Source organism: Jaculus jaculus, chromosome 1 (genome assembly GCF_020740685.1).
Source record: "Jaculus jaculus isolate mJacJac1 chromosome 1, mJacJac1.mat.Y.cur, whole genome shotgun sequence".
In the NCBI taxonomy this organism is placed as follows: Eukaryota; Metazoa; Chordata; class Mammalia; order Rodentia; family Dipodidae; genus Jaculus; species Jaculus jaculus.
The window spans coordinates 145,848,482-145,873,505 of record NC_059102.1 but is presented as its reverse complement, the minus strand read 5'-3'; the positions used below and the strand labels follow the sequence as shown (position 1 = coordinate 145,873,505).

General features: G+C 44.7%; 1 protein-coding gene across 8 annotated transcripts in view; it reads left to right on the top strand.

Annotated features, from left to right (window-relative positions):
* The window catches only part of Rapgef1 (Rap guanine nucleotide exchange factor 1), a 137,149-nt gene that overhangs the window by 68,506 nt on the left and 43,619 nt on the right, over positions 1–25,024 (top strand). For all 8 annotated transcript variants that reach the window (XM_045146322.1, XM_004654028.2, XM_045146301.1 and 5 more), the window contains 3 exons: positions 6,846–7,024; positions 10,870–11,026; positions 24,539–24,627. In XM_045146322.1, the coding sequence (XP_045002257.1) occupies positions 6,846–7,024; positions 10,870–11,026; positions 24,539–24,627 (425 nt within the window). The remainder of the gene's footprint in view (positions 1–6,845; positions 7,025–10,869; positions 11,027–24,538; positions 24,628–25,024) is intronic.

Sequence of the window (25,024 nt, the reverse complement as noted above, 5' to 3'; positions counted from 1 at the left end):
GTTCCCTTCCTAACAGCCTGACAGGTGAAAGCCTATTTTGCTGAAAAGGAAACTGAGGCTATAAAGATATGAACACAAGCAAAAGCTGTTAAAGTCAATATATGAATGTAGGTTACCTGACGTCAAACAACCTGAACTCTTTTTTTTTTTTTTTCAGACAGCCTGAATTCTTGTTGGGGGGGTTGTTGTGTGTGCATGCGTTTGCACATTTGTGCATCTTAGACCAAGCTACATTCCCAGAGCTGTTTTTTTTGGTTTTTTTTTTTGTTTGTTTGTTTGTTTTTTTGAGATAGGGCATTGCTGTGTAACCTGAGCTAGCCTTAATCTCTACATTCTCCTGCCTCTACCTTCTGAGTGCTAGGATCCCAGGTGTAGACCCATAAAGCCAGAGTTTATCTGTTGCCATATCACAGAACTCATGCATAAAATTACACTTGGCAGTGTAAGAGAAAACCAAGCTATGAAGACAAATTGGTCCTTAATCCTCTGGTGATTATCCAAAGGGTAATATTCATTGTAGAGCCATTATCATACCTGTCATTTTAATGCAGCCAACATACTCTACCCTGTTTGTGTTGGCAAGCCGAATATCATAAAAGTGTAGTTAAAAGTAAAGAAAACAGAGGATGTAAGCCCAAAAGTCTTATTGAATGAGTGCCCACCCTGTCAACAAAAAGAGGCTGACAAGTAAGAGGGAAATGCTTATCACTTGCCAGAGACCCAAGAACAGGTGGAAAAAGAGCAGTGAGGTGGAAGGTTGAGCCTGTCACCATGTCTAAGCACACTCATCAGTGTAAGCCACCATCCAACACGAGGCAGTTGAGGCAGGGTTTATCTCTTGCCCAGGCTGACCTGTACTTTACTATGCATTCTCAGAGTAGCCTTGAACTCACAGTGATCCTCCTACCTCTGCCTGCCTCCCGAGTGCTGGGATTAAAGTCATTTGTCACCACACTGGCTCTTGCATACTTTTATCTTTTTAAATTATTTGAGAGATAGAAAGAGAAAAAATGGGTACATGAGGGCCTCCTGCCATTGCAGACAAACTCCAGATACATGCACCGTTTTGTGTGTCTAGCTTTTACATGGGTGCTGGGGTATCAGGTATGATAATGACTGTGAGACTTTACAAGCAAGTACCTTTAACCACTGAGCCATCTCTCTAGCCCCTTCTCTTTATCCCAAGAGAGGTCATAGAGGAAATTTTTGGTGTGAAAGCATCCCTAACTTGCAGGGTGGTTAGAAAACACATGGGTCATCTGGCAATGCCTGGAGACATTTTTGGTTGTCGCCATAGACCAGTGAAGCAGGAGTCATGGGTCATCCACTGAGCAGGGACCAGGGGAGCTGGTCTCTCAGTGCACAGCATGGCTTCCTAGAGCAGAGCACACCACATATTATAGTTCTGAGGTAGAGACCTGCTCAGTAGCAAGGAGCTGCAGGTGTGACCTCACTCAGTTACAGTTCAACTCCTCCTGTTCTGTGTCCATTAACAGGGGTTGAATTACTGTGCTCTATAACAAGTTGTCTACACTAAACAGAGTAAGAACAAGTGGACTGCTTAGTGGAGGCTTTCAGAACTGGAAATGCTGAAATCTGTTACAGCATATGGACTGAGAGAACAGTGTCCTAGAGGCCACGAACTGGGTCTGTCACTTGCTCTCATCATGTGTTCATTGGCTCTCTCACCATTCAGAGTATTTATATACACATTCTCATTTTATCACATGTGCATGACCTTTCCTGTTGAAATGCATGGGAACTTGGAGCAGTTAGATGGAAACACAGATTCACATTCATTGCCACTTCCTGAGGTTTCTCTTTGCCCAGACCCTGCCCTAGTGGCTTCACACCTGCTGTTTTATTTACTCTTCTTTATAACTGTGTGAGGAAGGCTTCTGTTATTTGTAATATACAGTGTTGGCTGTGATCCAAGTTTTCTAGTTAAGGTTTCTTTTTTCTACTGTGTAGTCAATTGTCTTTCTAGACTGGTTTCATTTAGATATATTTATAGTCTTCTCATTAATGTACTTGTAAACTCACAACATTTTTCTTTGTTCTTTTTAAAAAATATATATTATTTATTTATTTATTTCAGAGAAAGAGGGAAGAAGGGAGAGAGAGAATGGGCATGCCAGGGCCTCCAGCCACTGTAAACGAACTCCAGATGCATACGTCCCCTTGTGCATCTGGCTTACGTGGGTCCTGGAGAGTTGAACAGGGATCCTTTGGCTTTGTAGGCAAACACCTTAACTGCTAAGCCATCTTTCCAGCCTGTCTTCTATTTTGTTTTGTTTTGTTTTTTTGTTTTTTGTTTTTGGTGTTTGTTTGTTTGAAGTAGGGTCTCACTTCTGACCCAGGCTGACCTGGAATTCACTATGGAGTCTCAGGGTGGCCTCAAACTCACGGCGATCCACCTACCTCTGCCTCTCGAGTGCTGGGATTAAAGGTGTGCACCACCACGCCCAGCTTTTGTGTTGTTTTTTGTAATGGTAGTGGTGGTTGTTTTGTCTGGTGGTACTGAACATTGAACCTAAGACTCTCATGCATACTAGACAAGCTCTACCACTGCGCTACATCCTCATCCCCTTTTCCATAATTTTGTGACAAGCCTAGCAGTAAGCTAGTGAGAGAGAAAATTTAGCCCCATTCTGGGAACTCAAGCTGTGTGGTCAGCTATCACTGTCTAGAAATGTCTCAAAAGGGATGAGTACTCCAACTCTGCAAGCATTGGATCCTGGGGCTCTTGAGTAGACGCCTGAGGGGTTTCCCTTTTGATTCTGCAGATCGTATGTGAAGGTGACAGAGAGATGCCCCTGCTTCTGAGCCTGGCTGTGTGGAGCAGAGGAAGGGAATGATGGTGCATTGCCTTTACACAATCCTGGTTTCAGTTTTTTTCTCTTTTTTAAAAAAATTTCTTTTAAACTTTAGAGCTAGAGAGAGAATTGGCATGCCAGGGCCTCAGCCACTGAAATCTAACTCCAGAAACTTGTGCCACCTAGTGGGCATGTGTGACCTTGCACTTGCCCCACCCTTGTGCATCTGGCTTACATGGGATCTGGAGAGTCAAACATGGGTCATTAGGCTTCACAGGCAAGTGCCTTAAGCCACTAAACCATCTCTCCAGCCTTGGTTTCAGTTTTCTGTCTGCTGATTCTAATTTGCTGATGACCCCCCTCCCCCGCCCCTATCTTGGCCTAGAGCTTAATGGTTCCCTATCCTGCAGGGCTGGGAGAGCAGCCTGGTTTCCACTGAACAGAAGGCCAGGCTGCAGAGGAGTGAGTCCTTGAAGGTGCTTGTTGGGCATCTGCAGCTGTTCTGTGGAGCAATGGCCGAAGACTAAGACCAGTCTGCACCCCTTCCTTTTCCTCCATACCCTGTCCTGTGTGGTGACAGTAAAGCTCAAATGCTCTGATGACACCATCACCTGGCAGGAATACAGCTTCAGCTTCTGTCCACCTGAGTCTCGTTTCACTCATTTACTAAATACAGCTTTGAACCAAGGTCTCTCTGTCATTTTATTAACTCACCTAAGACTTTTTTTATATATAGTGAAGTTTTTCTGTGTTGCCTATGCTGTCCTGGACTCCTAGATTCAAGTAATCCTCCTGTCTCAGCTTCTTGAGTAGCTGAGACCAGGTGTGCAGACAGAATCTTGCTATGTTGCCCAGGCTGTCTCCCTCACACTTCTGCCTCTGCCTCTCTAGTGCTGGGGTTATGAGTGTGTATCGCCAGGCTTGCTTCTGCTGTTCTTGTGGCTGATTGTTCTTTATACTCTCCACCTCTCCAGACTCTGGAATTAAGCAGATCATGTTCATATTCCAATTCTGTCACTCCACCCTGGGCAGGTTGCCTGTTTCCCACCAGTCCTCACTCCTCAGCATGCCTCAGTCTCCTCACTTGTGAAATAATAGCATCTGTTCTATAGAATGGTTAGAGCCTTTAATGAAACATTGCATCTGAAACAAGTTGCTCTTGAAGCATCAGTGCATGGTAGCTTTGACCTGGCCCTTTTCTTTCAGATTTTTTTGTTGTTGTTTTGAGGTAGGGTCTCACTCTAGCTCAGGCTGGCCTGAAATTCACTATGTACTCTCAGGGTGGCCTTGAACTCACAGGTGGACCTCCTATCTCTTCCTCCCAAGTGCTGGGATTAAAGGCATGCACTACCAAACCCCACTTCCTTTTCAGATTTTTATATCCTTTGTTCTCCTTTATTGCCAGTAGAGATATACTCTCCCATTATGGTGTTATACCTTTGTTCTTATTTTGTTTTGTCTTGTTTTTTTTGGTACTGGAGATTGAACCCATGGCTTTTCACATGCTAGGTAAGCAGTCACCACTGAGCTACACCTCCACCCCAGTCCCCACTTTGACTTCTTTAATTACACAGGGCAGACACATTCACTGTTTAATAGATAATGAGCTGGAGATCCGGACATGGTAGCACATGCCTTTAGTCCCAGCACTTGGGAGGCAGAGGTAGGAGGATCACCAAGAGTTCAAGGCCACCCTAAGAGTACATAGTGAATTCTAGGTCAGCCTGGGCTGGAGTGAGACCCTACCTTGGGGAAAAAAAAAAAAAAAACTCTCACAAAGTGTCATCGTCACTGCCTTCCAGCACTTTCTGATGTGCCAAGATGCCAGTGTTTGTCCTCATTCTCCTGCTGCAGCCTGATCACGACTCCAGTCACACTGCTATCTGCAAGTACTGTGCAGCCTGACTCCTCAGGCTGCCCTGGCCGTGGGTGGATGATGGCAAAGCCAGAGATTTTGTCCACACAGTGGAAAAACCAGCACTGGGCTTCTTAGGGACAGACAATAACTGAACATGTCAAATAGAGAAAGGAGAAAAGCAGGTTCAGAGTGAAGGGCACAAAGAATGGGTGCTCTTCCACTGTGTTCATACAGCACCTTTGGGGAATACTCTGGAGAAACCACTCTGAACCTTTGGAAGCAACCTGACACAAAATACTGCTAACTTGCTGATTCCATCACATATAGGTGTGTGTAGCATGCATATATGGATGCATGTCCATGTGTGTGTAGCTGCCAGTGTTAAGGACCAAGGTCAACATCAGGAGTCGTCCCCGTGAACACTATCCACTTTTTTTTTTTTTTTTTTGAGACAAAGCCTCTCATTAGCCTGGAGCTCACCAATTAGACTATACAGGGTGGCCGGATCTCTCTCTACTTTCCCAGCACTGGGATTACAGGCACACCAGCACACCTGGAATTTACATGAATAGTGGGAACCAAACTCAGATCCTCACACTTGCAAGATAAGCACCTTGTCAACTGAACTCTCTCCCCAACCCTATAGATGTATTTTTTGGTATTCCTATAAAATAACCTCCACTACTGAATGTTTTAAATTTTAAAATGGATATTTCCCCATTTTATCAGAGAGCTAGTATTCAAAATTATAATCACTTTTTTTAAATGTTATTAATTTGCAAGCAGACAGAGAGAGGGAGAGGAGAGAATGGGTGTGCCACTGAACCTCAAATTCATGCAGTCACTTTGTGCATCTGGCTTTACATGGGTACTGGGAAATCAAACCCAGGCTGTCAGGCTTCTAAGCAAGTACTTTTAACCACTAAGCTATCTCTCCAACTCCCCCCCTTCCATAATCACTCTTTATGATACTTTTGTCATTTGTTGATGTATTTTTGGAATTATTGTATAAATCAAATCAGCTGTTTCCGGAAGTATCTCCTGTCCTTGATTACCTTCGTTTGAACTCTGGGCCTCAGGAGACCACAGTAGCAGCTTTCCTCATCTGTGCTACACTTCACTAGCTGTGTAGTTAGTTACTGGAGTGTGGGCTGTCCATTTGTGGGCTCATCCATTTGGTCGATGATTCTTGATTTCCCTGCTTTTACCTGTTAACTGAGACCTGGACCACTGCCATTAGAGCCACTTGAGAGGGAGGTTGGCAATAAGGACTGACAGGGCTTGTGGGCCCAGTGTCTCCCACAGTCAAGGAAAAAATATTGGAAGTGGTCTGGATACAGGGCTCTGTATTTTTACTTCCTTCCAGGTGGCTTTCCTTAGAATCAGAGAGCTCCAAACGCTGTTAGCAGCCATTGCACAAGTAGTCACTGACCTATTGCCATCTGCTCTGGCCTCCTTATATTCTCCCCATTCCATATTGGGGCTTCTGGATCCTTTGGAAGTCATGTATCATTTTATTGGGGTGTGAGGGTTGCAGGACTTATAGGACAATGTGGGGGTTTGGGGAGGAGCCCTAGGGGGACTGGTTCCTCAGGTTCCCAGCCAGCCTATAAGTCCCTTAGATCTTTGGATTCTGGATCTGATTCCAGTATGTATGTGTGCCCTGGGGTGTAGCCAGTGTTTCCTTGTCAGCAATGTGGTCTTGCTGCATGCAATGGGATGAGTGATTAGGACAGGGGTGAAAATGTTTTCAGGACCTCAGGGTATGGGAAGGGAATTCATGAGTTTCTAAATAATCTTTTTTTGTCCAAAGCTCTTTTTCTTCAGGTATAGCCCCTGTCTCCTGGTCACAGTCATTAGAAAAACAATCTGGCTTGGTTTCCAGAGCCTTCTATTTGTAGCAATCTCAAGACAGTTTATAGGAAATTTAATTTAATTTAATTTTTTTATCTTTTGGTTTTTCGAGGTCGGTTCTCACTCTACCCCAGGCTGATGTGGAAATCACTATGTAGTCTCAGGTGTCCTTGAACTCACAGCAATCCTCCTACTTCTGCCTCCCAAGTGCTGAGATTAAAGGCATGTGCCACCACACCCGGCTGGAAATTGTATTTTTTCAAAATAGCTCCCTTTAATCTATCTCCTCCCTCCTTATGCTTAATGTTTCCTTTCAGAACCTGTGCTGGCTGGAGGAGAAAGAGAAGGAAGTTGTCAGTGCCTTGCGCTACTTTAAGACCATTGTGGACAAAATGGCTATTGACAAGAAGGTTCTAGAGATGCTTCCAGGGTCTGCCAGCAAGGTGCTGGAGGCCATCTTACCCCTGGTGCAGACTGACCCTCGGATCCAGCACAGGTGAGTTGCACCAAACTAGGCTGTGGTAGTAGTGGAAGGCTTAGAGTCACCTTGGTTTAGAACACTTGAAACTTTGGGAAAAGGATTCTTCAGCCCCTCCCCACTCCCCAGCTACCCCCAGCGCCCTCCCAGCATTGAGATCTGAGGCCTCGGCCCTGGCAGATCTCCATCATCCCAGGGGGATGCAGCCACAGAGTAGGCTGTTAACTGCATTGATGTGGCCCGCTCTCTCTAGTACCTTCCATCACCTAAAATACTTTACCACGTGTCATGCCATTCAGTCTTGTCAGTCAGGTCCTCAGCTGCTTGGATGATGAACTCCAGGTTGATCAAGCCAGGATTTCTCAAGCAGTGTGGGGGACTGGAGTCAGGCTTTTCCCCAGGTAGCTTTTGTTGAGTACAGCAGCTTTGATTGCCAGAGTGCGTTTTCCTCTTAGAGCTTAGTGAGCAGCTTGCCCCATACTTATTGTTAGGTATGAAAATAAAAGCAGTATTAGATGTGATCTCAAAGCTGGCAGAAGCTTTTCTGAAGAGGCTGAGAGGTTTTCTGGTTTTTGGCCATAGTACCTTTTCAGGATCAGTGCATTTCTGTGTCACTTCTTTGAGATGCCTTAGTGTTCATTTAGTCCCATGAGGCTGGGCTCGTATGAACAGTTTTCAGAACTTGGCAACAATGCTCATAATTTTCTTCTAAGAGATAGAGCAAGCGGTGTATCTTTATTTGTAGGAAACTCTCTGCCTGGGTTTCCTTCTACTCAGTTTCTGTTGACCCCTAGAGATTGTGACCTTTGGGCTGAAAGCTCCTGGTGCTTGCTGGTGTGCCTGGCCTGCTGCTGTCTGCAGTGACTTTCTCACAGCACACCCTGTGCCTACCTCCTAGGAGGGCTCAGTGGTCTCATTTGAAGGAACAAACATGACATTAGGCCATGGTCAGGCTCTCCTACTTCTATTTTCATGTGATGGTCTCCACCAGGGAATTGTTAAAATCTAGTTGGAGAATTCAGCTCCCTCACATTTGACAGAATACTGATGGTCCCCTGCACAGTGAAGAAGGAAGAGTGATAAGAGAATTGCCATGATTCTCTTCAGCTTCCTAGAGGAGGCTGACCTAAGGAGCTGAACTGGCAGGGGTTGGGGAGAAAAGCAAAGGTCCTGCTGCCAGTGCTGGCTGTGTCTCCAGGACTGGGAGCAGTAAGAGAAGGAAGGGTCACCTGGGGCACTAACCACCAGTGCTAAGCCTCTTGGGGAAAGAAAGTCCATGGTAGTTAACTGAATCCTGTGGCAGTTATAGCCACAGTATGTTGCTTCCTGGAGTGGCAGATACAGTCCTGCAAGGGTAGATACATGCAAGTATCAATTAACCCAGCCAGCCACAGGGCCATGGTGGAGGGATGCTTTATCTATTGTGGAGGATTTCCTTAGAATTAATGAAAATTGTTTAATGTCTGTAACATTTCCTGGAGAAGCTAAAGGGAAGTGAGTAGTGGGTTCTTCCGTGCTGGTCTCCAGTAGAAGGTCCAGCAGTGTGGGCTGCCTTCTAGCATTGGCAAACGGTTTCACTCCGTGCAGAAATCAGCTAGTGCTAGGCTTCTGGGGCCATATTCATAGTGCCACACCCCCTTTCTCTGTCCTGGTTTGGCCTTTTGGTACAGGAAGACCACTTCCAGCTCATGATGGGAAAGGTGGGGCTCCAGGGAAAATGGCACCCTGTTGTCCTGAGAAATGAAGTGTGAAATAGAAATGTTTCTCTGCTGCCTAATTATTGCCAGGCACCCAGTGTGCACTGCTTCAGTGGACTCTGCTTACGGGAACAGTGCAGAAGGCAGCAGGCTATTAGAGAAACCCCACCTGTCCTCAGCACAAGCCCCAAGGGCGACACCTCCTCACCTGCCAGGCAGGTACTCTGCAGAAGGGAGAGTCAGTACCTCACCTTCTTCAGCCCTGGGAGCCCCTGCCTGGTTTCCTTACTCTCTGGTCCTCTTGACCACTCCCCTGTTCCTCCCACTGGAGGTTTGCCTTCCTTCTTGCTGACTGTTCTGTTGGAACATGCAGAATGGAGCCGTGGCTGACAGAAAGCTTATATCCCTGGAAAGCTTCCTCCAACCCACCTGATGCTGAGGAAATCTGTGGAGCACTATTTGCTTCATTCTGACACTTCTCTCTTTATTTTTTTTTTTTCCTTTGGTTTTTTGAGGTAGGGTCTCACTCTGGTCCAAGCTGACCTGGAATTCACTATGTATGGCCTTGAATTCTCACGGCGATCTTCCTGCCTCTGCCTCCCGAGTGCTGCGATTAAAGACGTGCACCACCACACCTGGCTTGACACTTCTCTTTAAATGCCATAGTTGTTAGAAGCAGTTTTAGTCACATCTTACAATATTACATATTTTTTTCTAAAAATTATGCTTTTGGTTTGTCCCACTCTTGTGGAGTGGAAGAGGGGTTAGCAAATGCTTTTTTTTTTTAATGTTTTTGCCCTTCTGTTGTAATGTATAAAGTTTAAAATGGAAAAACAGCTTTCCAGAATCCTAAGGAAAATAATCTGTTACTTAAAAATATGTAGAAGAGGTAAACATTACATAGTTTGGCTGCTACTCTGGTTTTAAGGTTTTCCCAAAGCTTCCTGCTTTTACTGGCATCACAGTATGACTGGAAATTGGTGCATTATACATAGACGCACACACATACACAGTATCATGGTGGCACGTCCCTCCTCACAGTCACAGGACAAAGCTCTGTTCTGAATTCATGGCTATTCCTTGAGGATCCTGCAAGCCTGCTGATTCTTTGTGACCTGTCCAAAATTATTTTGTGTTGATCACAACAGGTAGTACACAGAGCTTTGACCCAGTCCAGTGATTCACAAGAAGAAAATGCAAATTTTCTTTCAAAAAAAGAAACATGGAGCATTCCATGTGAGATGGTCATGTTATATAAAAAATTTATAACACAGACTAGGATATAAGCCTCCACAAAGTCTTTACTGGGTATAAGGAGAAAAGATATGTTTATTGGGCTGGAGAGATGGTTCAGCATGAAAGGTACTTGCTTATAAAACCTGACCACCCAGGTTTGATTCCCCAGTGACCATGTAAAGCCAGATGCACAAAGTAATGCATGTATATGGAATTTGTTTGGAGTGGCAAGAAGCCTTGGCATACCTATTCGTCCGTTCCCCCCCCCGCCCCGCCACAAATAATAAATGAAATATTCAGAAAAAGAAAAGAAGCCAGGTGTGCTTTTAATCCCAGCACTCTTGAGGCAGAGGTAGGAGGATTGGCCATCAGTTTAAGGCCAGCCTGAGACTACATAGTGAATTCCAGGTCATCCTGGGCTAGAGTGAAACCTTATGTGGAAAAACCAAAAAGAAAAAAAGGCATGGATCAGCCGGGCACTAGGGCACTCACCTGTAATCTCAGCCCTCAGGAGGCAGAGGCAAAAGAATCAAGAGGTTAGCTTACATGTTATTTAAAAAAGTGAAGCCAGAGATGGAGGTAGATTGCTATGAGTTCAAGGCCACCCTGAGACTAATAGTGAATTCCAGGTCAGCCTGGGCTAGAGTGAGACCCTACCTCAAAAACCAACAAAGAAGCCAGGCATGGTGGCACACACCTTTAACTCCAGTACTTGGAGGCAGAGGTAGGAGGATTGTTGTGAGTTTGAGACCAGCCTGGGACTACAGAATGAGTTCCAGGTCAGCCTGGGCTAGAGGAAGACCCTACCTCAAAAAAAAAAAAAAAAAAAAGATAAAACACCATGGCCACCTGTGTAAAGAGGTGTCTGAATGTAATGGTCATGCATTGGATTACTGTTTAACATTCTTCAAAAAAATATCTCTGTTCTAGCTCGGCCCTCTCCTCCTGCTACAGCCGCGTGTACCAAAGCCTTGCCAATCTCATCCGTTGGTCTGACCAGGTGATGCTAGAAGGTGTGAACTCAGAAGATAAAGAGATGGTGACGACAGTGAAAGGGGTCATCAAGGCTGTGCTGGATGGAGTGAAGGTACTAAACTGGGTGTTGGACAGCCCTAGTCAAGGGTGCAGAGCAGCCAGCCAGCTGAAAGTTAAGAGCAGGTTCATAAATGTAATACACTGGAATAAGTATCTTCCAGCAGCTGTGGTGTGGGTGGGCTCTGCTTCTCTCTCTCAGGACCAGTAGGAATGGCTCTTGCAAGCTTTTGCAGTACCTCTCCAGATAGGTGGAAAGGTTGCCAGAGGCCATCAGCCTTCCTGTACCTGGTCCTCATTCATCATGTCCCAGCTCTAGCCGAGCATCCCACTAGCTAAACGAAAAGTGCAGTAAAGGTGGTTTGCACTGGCTTTTATTTTAGTGAGACCCCTAGGGTGTCAACCACTCCTGTTTCATGTATGGCAACTGCCAGTAGTCCAGTTGGAAAAACAGAATTGAGCTGAGTAAGAAAGGTACTTAATGACTTTATATCCATGATGTGATCTGTATCTCTACTCTCCAGGGACATCAGAAAGAACCTAATAGGAACTTAGGAGTCATGGTCAGGGTGAGAGTCAAAAGAAAATCTGGAATTGGAGTCTAAGGGACCAATCCTAATTGAAAAAGTAAATCTTAATCAATGAGCAGCAAGACATGGGCTGGAGAGAGGGCTTAGTGGTTAAGGCACTTGCCTACAAAGCCAAAGGACCTCAGTTTAATTCCCCAGGACCCACATATGCCAGATGCACAGGATTGTGCATGCATCTGGAGTTTGTTTGCAGTAGCTAGAGACCCTGGCATGCCCATTTTCTCTCTCTCTCTCTCTCTCTCTCTCTCTCTCTCTCTCTCTCTCTCTCTCTCTCTCTGTGTATGTGGGTGTGTGTGGGTGTGTGGGTGTGTGTGTCCTCCCTCCCTCTTCTCCTCAAATAAATAAACATAATTTTTTAATGGAATGAGACAGAGGGGGGTATGAAACAGAATGATGGCTGTGGATCAGGACTAGGGCTGAGGGCAGTAGGAGCATTGGAACCTACCACTATTTACTATTCTGAGATGACATGCCATGTAGAGGAGAGAGGCTAGTCTTGGGGCCTGGCTACCTTTGAATCCCAAGTTCACCACTTCATTGTAGATTTAAGCAGTTTTGTAATATTCTTTTTACCTTATTTCGTCACAACAGCCATAATAGATAGCTATAACAACAGTTCCCTGGGTTACAGGATTGTAGGAAAGATTAAATTAGTATAAAATGCTTTTAGAACAGTACCTGGAATATACTAAGCACTTGGGCATTAGCAGCTGTTTATTATTAATTGCATGGTGTTAAATGCATGCTTTATAAATGTGGCTTGAAAAAAAAATGTATCTCCTTCCTTTCTAGACCCTTCAACCCAGAATTATAGCTACTTATGCTTAGCCTCAATCAAAACAAGTCTTTCCTACTCAACCAGGCTATCACATTCCTGAAAGCTGCCTCCTTGGTATGACATTACCCAGCAGCTCTGGAGACCAGAATATGGACCCTAAAGGGTTTAAGTTATAAAAAGAAGACTAAGAAAGCATTGCTTAGTGAGAGAAATCACTCCTGACTAGACTGTGTTGGCTGAAGTCCTGGCAGCTCCCTCCTACACCCTAATTGGAGGCTGGTATGTCTGCTGGAGACTCATGGATTCACTTTGGAGGAAATATATGAAACATGGCACCAGTATTTTTGCCTGACTGCTCCAAGATTCTCTTCATCCCCAAATTGCCAGGTCCCATATTGTTTGTTTGGGCCAGTGGGAATTAAGGGTATAGACCATAATTACTGCAAAATTTGGAGATCAGTCACATCATCCTGTCAGTCCTTATCATAACTCCTTGTGGCCAGCAGGGCACTGTGAAACGTGACCTGGAACATGCTTCATCTGAGAGCTGGCTCACCCTCCCTTGCTATTCCTGTCTGGGCTTCTGGAAATGCTATTGTTGAAAATTACTTTCCAGGTGACATTGTTCAGGTTTCCTTCTACCAAGTTGATTTTCATGAAATGTTCAAAACAAATCAGAACAGCTTTTCCACACAAACTTTGTAGCATGCCCAGGTAGGCTTTCTTTATGGAATCACTAAAGTACCATTGTACAGGTTCAAAGACATGTCTGAAAGAAAAACTTCTGATTTCTCAAAGTGACCTTGATGTAGGGGAGCACACCCATGCCAGCCCATGGAATTTGAACTTGTCCCTGCCTGAGAGCAAATAAATTTCCAATAGTGTCTTTAAAAAAATACTGCATCTGTGGGCTGGGAAGATGGCTCTGTGGATCAAGCACATTTCTTGAGTACCTGAGTTTGGGTCCCCGGGCCCCATGTAAAAGCTGGAAGATGTGGTATATGCATGCCTGAACACACACACCAAATAAATGCATGCATGCTTGAATGAATAAACAAAATAAGTGAAAAATAAAAACACTGTATATGAACAAAGATTCTGCACTATAAATTTGGTTTTGCCTATATTCTCTAAGATGCATTTAGTAAGAGCCTTCTGTGTACCCAGCAAAGTCACAGAATTGGGAACATAGTGATGAGCAAAACTGGTACCAGCCCTGGCCCTGAAAATCTACAGTTCTCGAGCTGGAGAGATGGCTTAGCGGTTAAGGCACTTGCCTGCATAGCCTAAGGACCCTGGTTTGATTCCCTAGTACCCATGTAAAGCCAGATGCACAAAGTGGTGTATGCGTATGGAGCTTGTAGTGGCTGGAAGCCCTGGCACACCCATATTCATTCTCTCCATCTCTCTGTCTCCAATGATTAAATAAAAATTAAATTGTTTTAAAAGATAAAAGAAAGCCTACAGTTCTCTAAGGGGAAGTCTGCAACTACATAATGTGATACTTCAAGGAACAAGAACTCATGCTGCTAGCTTCTCTGAGAGACAGGCTACTTGGCTTGTATTGCTGCAAGCTTCTCATAGCTGGAGTCAGTCAAGGCAGCAAGGATGGTCAGTGTTGTGGGCATTTGTGATTAAGCCTTACATTAATAAGAGCTAACATTTATTGGGTACTTTTTTTACACTGTCCAGCTTTATACTCATTTTTGTTTTGGTTTTAATGTTGTTTTGTTTTGTTTTTATCTTTTTCAAGGTAGGGTCTCACTCTAGCCCACGCTGATCTAGAATTCACTATGTAGTCTCAGGGTGGCCTCAAACTCATGGTGATCCTCCTACCTCTGCTTTCCAAGTGCTAGGATTAACGGCATGTGCCACTATGCCTGGCTCTTTATATGTATGTATGTATGTTTATTTGTTTATTTGCAAACAGAGATAGAAGAGATCAGAGAGAATAGGCGAGCCAGGGCTTCCAGCTGCTGCAGATGCATGCACTACTTTATGCATCAGGCTTTACATGGGTACTAGGGAATCTAACTTGGGTTGTTAAGCTAGGCATGCACCTTAACAGCTGATCCATCTCTCCAGCCCCAGCTTTATACTCTTAACAGCCCTCTGAGGTAAGCATGATTGTCCCTTTCACGGGTAGAGAAACCAGGTTTGAGGCAGACTCATAGTCAGTGGTGAGGTCATGATTCACACACAGGCCTGTAGAACCTAGGCACTTAGTCACCCTTCTGCCACCTACTAAGAGTAAATCCAGCCCAGAGGAGTCTCTATGTTCACACTCCCAGCTAGCTGGCTTCCAGCCTGCTTTGCTGTCCCCATCATAAGTTCAAGTCCTGCTATATGAGGAAGCCTCCCTCGGCTGGTAGGAACAAGAGTATACAGACACAAAATGCTCTCACTGGGCTGTCATCATCCTTTTTAAAGGAGAAACTTTGGCACATTCCTTTAAACTGACTCAGCGTCTTTCAAGAAGCTCATTCAGTTTTTTAATGCAATTTTTTAGGGGGAGAGGGAGGATTGAAAAAGTGTTTTAAAGCCAAATTTTTTGCTTTTGTCCCTGAATGAGTAATGTCACTTATCATTTACACCCTTGCCTAAATACCTCTTGGTAGCTGTGTAACCTTGGACAACTTACTTCTCTGAGGTGCCAGTAGGTTTTGAAATATTTACCTTGAAAGTATGAGTACAGACAAGTTAATATACATGAAATACCTGGCAAGTGTTGAGTGCCCATGAGGCCAGAGTAAGCAGGCTTCTCCATAGAAACCTTAGCTTCTACAATAGATCACTTTTTCCCTTCCTGGGCAGGAATTGTGGCTCCCTTCTAGGTGAGAGTGCATATTTCATACCTTCCTGACATTCCAATTAAACTCCTGCTTGCCCTCTTACCTCAGCTATGACACTCCACCCAGCTCCTTGCCCTCAGCGTTACCTTCCCCAGGCCTTGCTAAGGATGTCAGGATCCCCTGCCACCCCAGACTCCAAAATGTTTTCTATAATTTGAAATGCCAAAATAAATAAAATAAAATGCCTTCTTATACTGAAAGCTTTGGTGGAAAACTTTGTGGAAACCCACAATTCTGTCATTTAACTATATCCATCCAAAACTGAGCTTCTGTACTAGACTCGACTTTCAACTTGTATAAAAAGGAATATTTAAAGGAAACAATGTTTTCTCACTGTCTCAGTTAATATTAAGTCTGACTGCAAGAAAACATTTAAAAGTAGTGGCTTTTAAGAGACAGATCTCTTGGGCTCGAGAGGTGGCTTACTGGTTAAGGCATTTGCCTACAAAGGCTAAAGACTCAGGTTCAATTACCCAGATCCCGTGTGTGCCAGATGCACAAGGTAGTGCATGCCTCTGGAGTTTGCAGTGACTGGAGGCCATGGTGCGTCCATTCTCTTCCTCCCCCCACCCAATAATAAATAAATAAATAATGTAATTATTTAAAAAAGGACAAAACTCTTGTACTTTCATGTGTAAAGTCCAGAGATAGACAAGTCAAGGGCAAGTGTGGCATGTTCACATCCTGAATGGGTTCTACCTCATGATTCAAGTAAGAGTAGGAAGTTGTGCCTTCTCCTTTTAAGGAGGCTTCTTAACTTCACAAAGCTTCTGTGTACATTTTAGTAGCCAGAGCTGGTCATGTGCACTGCCAAAAATTTATTAGGAAGACTATATTGTGGAGCAGCTTGCTTGTCTTTGCCAACTGATGTTTACAAGCAAGCCATCACTTTTATTCCTTTTGAGCCCATTTTCAAATTTTCTATTATATATAATTTCAAATACTTGCAATAAAGAGATTAAAGTGAATTAGAAGGGGCTGGGGAAATGCCTCGGTGGGTAAAGTACTGAGTTCAGATCCCCAGAGCCCACATAAAATCTCTGGTGTGAGGCTGGAGAGATGGCTTAGCGGTTAAGCGCTTGCCTATGAAGCCTAAGGACCCCGGTTCGAGGCTCGATTCCCCAGGACCCACGTTAGCCAGATGCACAAGGGGGCGCACGCATCTGGAGTTCGTTTGCAGAGGCTGGAAGCCCTGGCGCGCTCATTCTCTCTCTATCTGTGTCTCTCTCTCCCTCTCTCTCTCTGTCACTCTCAAATAAATAAATAAAAATGAACAAAAAATTAAAAAAAAAAATCTCTGGTGTGTTAGCATATGCCTGAAATCCCAGTGCTGGGGTGGCAGGAGGATTCCTGAGGCTTACTGACCGGTTAGTCTAGCCAAATAGGTGAGCTCTAAATTCAATGAGAGACCCTGTCTCCAAAAATAAGGTAGAGGAGCCAGGTGTAGTGGCGCACGTCTTTAATCCCAGTACTCAGGAGGCAGAGGTAGGAGGATTGCCGAGAGTTCGAGGCCACCCTGAGAATACATAGTGAATTCCAGGTCAGCCTGAGCTAGAGTAAGACCCTACCTTAGAAAATCAAAAAATAAATTAAAATAAAAATAAGGTAGAGGGATAGAGAGATGGCTTAGTGGTTAAGGCACTTGTGTGCAAAGCCTAAGGACCCAGGTTCAATTCCCCAGTACCTAAGTCAGCCAGATGTACAAGGTGGTACATGCATCTGTAGTTCATTTCCAGTAGCTAGTGGCCCTGGCATGCCCATTCTCTCTGTCTGCTTTCTGTATATATATCAAATAAATAAATTAAATACTTTTAAAAATAGGAGAGAGAGCAAAAAGGGAAAACACCTGACAACTTCTTTTTTATTGACAGCTTCCATAATTATAAATAATATCCCATGGTAATTCCCTCCCTACCCCCACTTTCCCCTTTGAAACTCCGCTGTCCATCTTATCCCCTCCCCTTCTCAATTGGTCTCTTTTATTTTGATGTCATCATCTTTTCCTCCTATTATGATAGTCTTGTGTAGATAGTGTCAGGCACTGTGAGGTAATAGATATCCAGGCCATTTTGTGTCTGGAGGAGCACGTTATAAGGAGTCCTACCCTTCCTTTGGCTCTTACATTCTTTCTGCCACCTCTTCCGCAATGGACCCTGAGCTTTAGAAGGTGTGATCGAGATCACCTGACAACCTCTGACCTCTGCATGCATCCACGCACACATGTACCCTTATGCATATAAATCCACACACATATACCTGCAAAAGAAAGAGCAGGGGCTGTGGAAATGACTCAGTGGTTAAAGGCACCTGCTGTCAAAGTCTGGCAGTCCAGGTACAACTCCCCAGTACCCACAAAAAGCCATATAGTGCATGTGCCTGGAGTCCCTTTACAGTAGCAAGAGGCCTGGCATGCCCAGTCTCTCTGTCTCTCTTGCTCAAGCAAAAAAAAAAAAAAAAAAAAAAAATGCACACACACACACACACATATGTACGTATGTATGCATATGGACAAAGAGCCTGGAAGATTCATGAGGTACCACCAGTTTCCCATGTGGTCCGTGCATGGCACGGCCAGGTTTATTTCTTCTGTCTTGTCACTGGCTCCCCAGATTGTGGGAAGAAAGACCCAGACAGCACAGTCTTCCCATAAGCACTGAAGTGCCCATCTTGGGACAGGGCACCTTTGTTCTGTAAGGGCCAGGTAGTAAATATTTTAGGTCTTTGAGACCACAGCCTACCACATAGTCCTTGTTTGTTACTTTTGTTAGGTTTTGAACCAGTTCTACTCCAGAAACTTACGCCATCTTCTGCATCTGGCTTTAAGTGAGTACTGGGGAATCTAACCTGGGCTGTGAGGCTTTGCAGGCAAACACCTTAACTGCCACTCCAGCTCTCCGTTAGCTTCTTTAGGGCCTTTTTTGTGGTATGATTTCTGCAAACAGTTATTTGCATTGTCATTTCTGGCACCAACCTACACTGTTAATTTTCAAAACAAAGCCAGGGGCTGAAGAGATGGCTTAGCGGTTAAATGCCTATGAAGCGTAAGGACCCCAGTTTGATTCTCCAGATCCCATGTAAGCCAGATGCACATGGTGGTGCATGCATCTGGAGTTCATTTGCAGTGGCTAGAGGCCCTACCCCTCCCATTCTTACTCACTCTCTCTCCCTCCCTCCCTCTCTCTGTCTCTCATAAATAAATAAATAATAAAAACCTTTTTAAAAAAGCCAGGTGTGGTGGCATATGCCTTTAATCCCAGTACTAGGGAAACTGAGGTGGGAGGATCTCTGTAAGTTTGAGATCAGCCTGTGAGTACATAGTGAATTCCAGATCAGCCTGGGCTAGAGCAAGACCCAAACTTGAAAAACCACCAAAAAAAAAAAAAAAAAGTGCCCATAACTCCTGATATCACTTTTCTGTCAGCCTATTGGTAGGGTGCCACTTGAGATCTGTGGGCTCCAGTTTTAGGGCTGTATGAATTCCAGGTATGCTTCAGGGTTGGGCCATCATTGCCAAGCTAGTTCTGTGCCTTGTGCTGCCTGTCTGCATGTAGGAAGGAGTACATTTCCTCTGTCTTCTTACTGCCTGCCATTGCCATTTTGGATATGAGCAGGGAAGCTCTTTTTATCTCCCTAAAAAGTTATTCCAGGGCTGTGAAGATGGCCCAGCTTGCCAGCCTGGGTTCAGTTCTTCACTACTACTAAGTCAGATGGACAAAGTGGTACATTCATCTGGAGTTCATTTGCAGCAGCAAGAGGCCCTAACACGCCATACATTCACTCATTCTTTCTTTTCTTTCTCCTCCCTCCTCCCTCTCTCCTCGAAAATAAATAAAATAAAAGGAAACTCCAGGCCATATGTGACCTGTTACTATCTGTACAACTTCAGCCATTAGAAGCTGCTCTACTTTACTGGTCTGTTGTGGCGTCATGGCCAGACTGACACCTGTCCAAAGCATGTGAAGAAGTAGTGCGGGGCGGGGGGCATAGTCTTGGTCCAGGACCACAGAATTCCTACATCCTGCTATTTCACCCAGGAGATCTCAGGGCCAGAGAACGATGGGTGGACAGATGGTGCCTGAGTGGTAGCACAGGGTTCGAACCGCAGGCTGTCATGCTTTCCAGAGAAAAGGTACTGCCCACTGTGAGAACCCAGAGGACATTGGCCACCATGCTGTCATTGGCCCTATGTGGCAGGGCCGCACGACAGTGTAGTACCTTCATCTCAAACCCAGGAGAAGGTGGAGAGATAGGTGGAATATCTCAAGTCCCAGAGCTGTGCATTGATCTTTCAAAAGTCATTTAGAGGAGGATACTTAATGGGTTGATATTGTATATATGTAATTACAATGATTGTAATGGGGAGGTAATATGATGGAGAATGGAATTTCAAATGGGAAAGTGTGGGGGTGGGAAGGGAGGGAATTACCATGGGATATATTTTATAATCATGGAAAATGTTAATAAAAATTAAAAAGTTAAAAAAAATAAAAATAAATTTAAAAAAAAGTCATTTAGGCCCTTCTGCCTCTATGAACTTTGCCAGTGTGAACAAAATGAACAGGGAAACAAAGTATGATGCTCTCAGAAATACTTTGCTTGTAGGCTGATTTTCAACTGAGAGTTGGTTTAATTTACTTGCTACCAGTAGAGTCCAGAGCAATCTTTAGAACTTGTCTTTCCTAACCTGTGACAGTAGCTAATTAAAAGGCTACTGGTTCCTCTCAGAATCCTGCTTTTCAGAGAATTTGTCTCTTCAGCAGGTATCGGGTCAGTGCTTGGTGAGACCAGGGTGTGGAAGTTAGCTAGGAAGTACAAGTTTCTATAGTCTTCTGTGTATGGTAGTTAAGACAAGTTGAGACTGAAAGCCCTTCTGTTTGAGCAGGAAGTTTGGTAGAGAATGAAAAAGCTGCCCACCGCTTTGCCAGCCTCAGTCAGGACATGGTAGAAAGGAAATCACTGCATCATGGCGTCATCTTAGAATTAGGGGCACGCTTGCACATGCGGGCCTGTCACCCCGGATTCCTTTGCCATGGCTCATTAGTTGAGGTCACAGCTGCCATTCCAGAAGGAAGGCATTCTAACTGCTCATGAGTCAGGAAGAACTGGTGGAATTATTCCTGCATTTCTAACTGCTCGTGAGTCAGGAAGAACTGGTGGAATTTATTCCTGCATTTCTAACTGCCCGTGAGTCAGGAAGAACCGGTGGAATTATTCCTGCATTTCTAACTGCCCATGAGTCAGGAAGAACTGGTGGAATTATTCCTGCATTTCTAACTGCCCATGAGTCAGGAAGAACTGGTGGAATTTATTCCTGCATCTCCAAATGCAGGTGTGCACACTTGTCTAGTCTTTTTGCCTTGCTGTCAAAGACTATGCCTGGCCCAGCATGGTCGCGCAAACCTGTCATCACAGCACTCCTGAGGATAATTAAGAGTTCAAGGGCTGGAGAGATGGCTCAACAATTAAGGCACTTGCCTGCAAAGCCTAAGGCCCCAGGTTGGATTTCCCAGTACCCACATAAAGCCAGATGCAGTGGCACATGCATCTGGAGTCTGTTTGTAACAGCTATCTCTCTACTTGCAAGTAAATATAAATATATATTAAAAATAGAGCCAGGCATGGTGGTGCATACCTTTAATCCCAGCACTCAGGAGGCAGAGGTAGGAGGATCACCATGAATTCAAGGCCACCCTGAGACTACATAGTGAATTCCAGGGCAGCCTGAACTAAAGTGAGACCCTACATAGTGAGTTCTGGGTCAGCCTGGACTAGAGGGAGACCCTACCTTGAAAAAACAAACAAAAAAAATTTGTGTGTGTGTGTGTGTGTGTGTGATGACTACAGAGATGGCTTAGAGGTCAAGGCATTTGCCTGCAAAGCCAAAGGATCCTGGTTTGACTCTCCAAGACCCATATAAGCCAATTGCACAAGAGGGCGCATGCATCCAGAGTTCGTTTGCAGTAACTGGAGGCCCTGGCATACCCATTCTCTCTCTCTCTCTGCCTCTTTCACTCTCTCAAATAAATAAACAAATTATATTTAAATTATATGTATATATATATATATATATATATATATATATGTATGTATGTATGTATGTAAAGAGCTTGAAGCCAAGGTATGGTGGTACTCACCTTTAACCCCAGCACACTCAGGAGGCCAAAGTAGAAGGATCACCATGAGTTTGAGGCCAACCTGGGCAATAGTTTCAAGTTAGTCTGGGCTAAAGTGACACCCTGCTTTAAAAAAAAAAAAACACCAAGGCCTAGTGGCACTTCATCCCAATATGTGGGAGGCAGAGGTAGGATCACCATGAGTTCAAGGTCAGCCTGGGCTAATGTGAGAACCTACCTCTTAAAAAAAAAAACTTAAAAAGAGTTCAAGGCTAGTCTCAGTTATATAAGGAATGTGGTCTCAAAATAAAAAGTGAGGAAATGAAGAAAGGGAAGAGAAAGAAGAAAAGAAGCTTGAACCTGGAAGTAGGGCTTCCAAGTCACCTGGGTCTGTGCTTTGACACCAGCCAAGGTTGTGGGGCTTTCAAGATGAACCGCCTCTCCTACCATCCTTCAGAGATGGACGCAGGGGCAGCCTCCCTCTAAATGCTTTCTCCTCTCACCTCTCCATTGCATCCTGCCTTTAATCACCAGCTAGCAAAGTCCTTTGAATATTAAGCTCTAAATTGTGCTGACAAGAAGCAAGATGGCTCCCCTTCCTTTGCCAGCCCTGGCAAAGGGCTCCCAGGGACCCTCCTTCCCATGCTTCTTTAAGAACAGAATGGGAAGGCCAGGCGTGGTGGCACACACCTTGAATTCCAGGTCAGCCTGAGAGACCCTACCTTGAAAAACCAAAAAAATAAAAAAAGGATGGGCTGAGCCTGGTCATATGGATGTGCCTTTCAGGTTTTAATGAAAGGTCATTCTCTCGGAATTAATACCTGTCCATTTTAGAAAATTTAGAAAACATTAAAAAAGCAAAAGCAAGAAGATAAAGGATATTTCTTAGCCGTATTTTTTCTATTACATGTATTCTCAATTTGGCTTTGTTTCTAAAACATAGAGTCCATCCCAGTGAACCAGCCTGGGCTTGTTTGTACCTGCTATTATATTACAGCATCTTTCTGTGCTGTATCACATACTCTTTGTGACTTTGTTCTTTATTGTCATAAAGTGGTTCTCTTGTTAGGTTCTGTCAAGGCATATGTAATCAGTACTGCCAGTATATATTTAATATGGGATATTGAATAGTCAAATTCTCCCCTGCAGTGACCATCTTCCTTGGCTGTTCTTGCACACAGCCATGACATTTTCCTTGGGCAAAATTCTTATAACAGATATTTGAGACTTTTGATATGCGCTGGTAGGTCATCCTCCGGACAGTCATCTCTGCCCACAGTGATTCATTCACCCCTGCCACCGCCACCCTGTGTCTGTAGGTTTCTATCTTATTGCTATCAAAGCTGGCAAAGCTGTGGTCATGATGGTTCTTGTTTACATTTGTCAGCGCCCTCTTTATAGCTCAAGAGACTCGGCTCTGTGTTGTTGCAGTCTTTGTGGTGTGTGCTAGTCTGAAGAACCTTTGCATCTCCTGCTTAGGGAGCTGCTGCCCTACAGTCCACTCATCCTCAGAAGTAAAGCTCTTAGCAGAGGCAGATTGCAGCAGCAGAGTGGAGTGGTAGTTGTCCGATGGCAGGGAATTGAGGGACTGTAAAGGTATAGAGTTTACTCGGGGCTGGTAAAAACTCCCGAAACTGACTACACTAAGGGTTGCACAGCCCTGTGAACAAAACCATGGAATCATATACCTTATTATCTTTTTTTTTTTTTTTTTGTACTAAGGAAAGAACACAGGGACTTGTGCATGCTAGGCAAGTATTCCATCACTGAGCCACATCCTTTGTCCTCATGATATGTAAGTTATCTCTCCATAAAGCTTTTTTCTTTGTTTTGTTTTTTGAGTAAGGTCTCACTCTCTAGTCCAGGCTGACCTGGAATTCACTATGTAGTCTCAGGGTGGCCTTGAACTCACGGTTATCCCTCCTACCTCTGCCTTCCAAATGTTGGGATTAAAGGTGTGCACCACCACTCCAGGCTGTCCATAAAGCTTTTTAAAATTTTATTTATGTGTCTGTCTGTATGTAATATTACCTATTATCAACCACCTGGCATTCGGGCGGTTGATAATAGGTAATATGATACACATGCAATAGTGTGCCCGTAGGGGTCACATGATAACTCACATATCTGTGCTTTTCTCCTACCTTCTTTGAGACAGAGTCTCTTGTTGCTGCAAACAAGTCCCAGTCTAGTGGGCTGATGAACTCAGGCTGTGCTACTTTGCATCAGGCTTTACATGGGTACTAGAGATGATTGGACTCACACGGGCAAGCAAGCCCCTGTAACCCCTGGACCATCTTCCCCGCCCTATCCATAAAAGCTTTAGAAAGAAAGGTGGACAGAGAAGTGTGCACGCCGTATAGTTCCATTTGAATGGAGGTGTGGCTCAGCCAGAGTAAGAGACACTGGAAGAAAAGTGCACCCTGCAGGCTGCTTCTGTACCCTCCATGGCCAGGGTATTCCCAACAGCAGAAGTAAAGCAGGGGTAGGACAAGGGACAGCGCTGTAGAAGGCCTGTGCATCTCAGGAGTCCTGGGAGGTGCTCACACCGGCAGGCAATTGGGAAAGCTTAACCAAACTGAGGAAATGAGTGCCAGTTGAAAAGCTGCAGCACTGATCTCTGCTGTCTCCCCTTAATTTCAAAGTGTCTTTCTTTCCCCTTCTCCTGTTTTAATGGTTCTACTGAGTCATGTGACCTTAACTCCAAGTCTGTTGACCAGCAGTCACTTTGGGACACTGTTTTCTGCCTCACCTGAGCCAACACATTTTGGGAAACCATGCAAAGCTAGAGACTGCATCTTTAAGGACACCTTTGTATACATGACATGATAGCTTTGAGAACCAAAAGCATGATTGCCTCAGACTACCCAGAAATGCTATTGGGAATTGAACTTGTGTACTAACCGAGTCTTACAGACTGAGTGCTTTGCCAGTTCCCTTTTCCAAGAGGAAGTGCCACTGTGCAGTTGAAACCTGTGCTGTGAAGCGATTTTTGGAGGACAGGAGTCACTAGGAAGTCTTGCATATTGCCTAAGGCAAATAACCCTTGTATGTGGACAAGAAAGAGGAACTCACCCATCTTGCCTCCTGGGAAAGGTGTAACAGTGTCAGTGTCTTATTCTCTCTCATTCATTCCCTCTCCTCTTCTTCTTCCTTCTCCCCTTTTCCTCCTCCTCCTTTCTCTTCCCTTCCTTCTTACTTTTCTCCCTCCCTCCCTCTTCTCTCTGTATTCAGGAGCTTGTGAGGCTGACCATTGAGAAACAGGGGCGGCCATCACCTACAAGCCCAGTGAAGCCCAGTTCCCCAGCTAGCAAGCCTGATGGGTAAGTGCTGAACTGTAACTGTAGTCACTGCTCCAACTGGGGCAGAGCCCATACTTGACAAAGGATGAGAGCCAGGGGGAGGCTGGAACAGCCCAAGTTTCCTGTCTGGTAATAAGTGCTGGGTGCATGAGTACCTGTTACTTTAAAGCATGTGCGCTTTAAGTTTCAGAATGTCGCCTTGCCTTGGTTTAGCATGACTGTGTATGAGAATTCTGTGCAAGCGAGTGCAGAGAAGGAAATGATGACCTGTTCTCAGCCACCCCTGGTGGCATGTCCTAAGTAGCTGAAGTTTGCTATGAGAACTCTCGAGGTCTCAGGGGTCTGGGGAAAGCTGTCTCGGGCTTTTGGAATTAGCTTTGTCAAAACAAACTGAACAGCTGAAGGCTGCATGGACAGC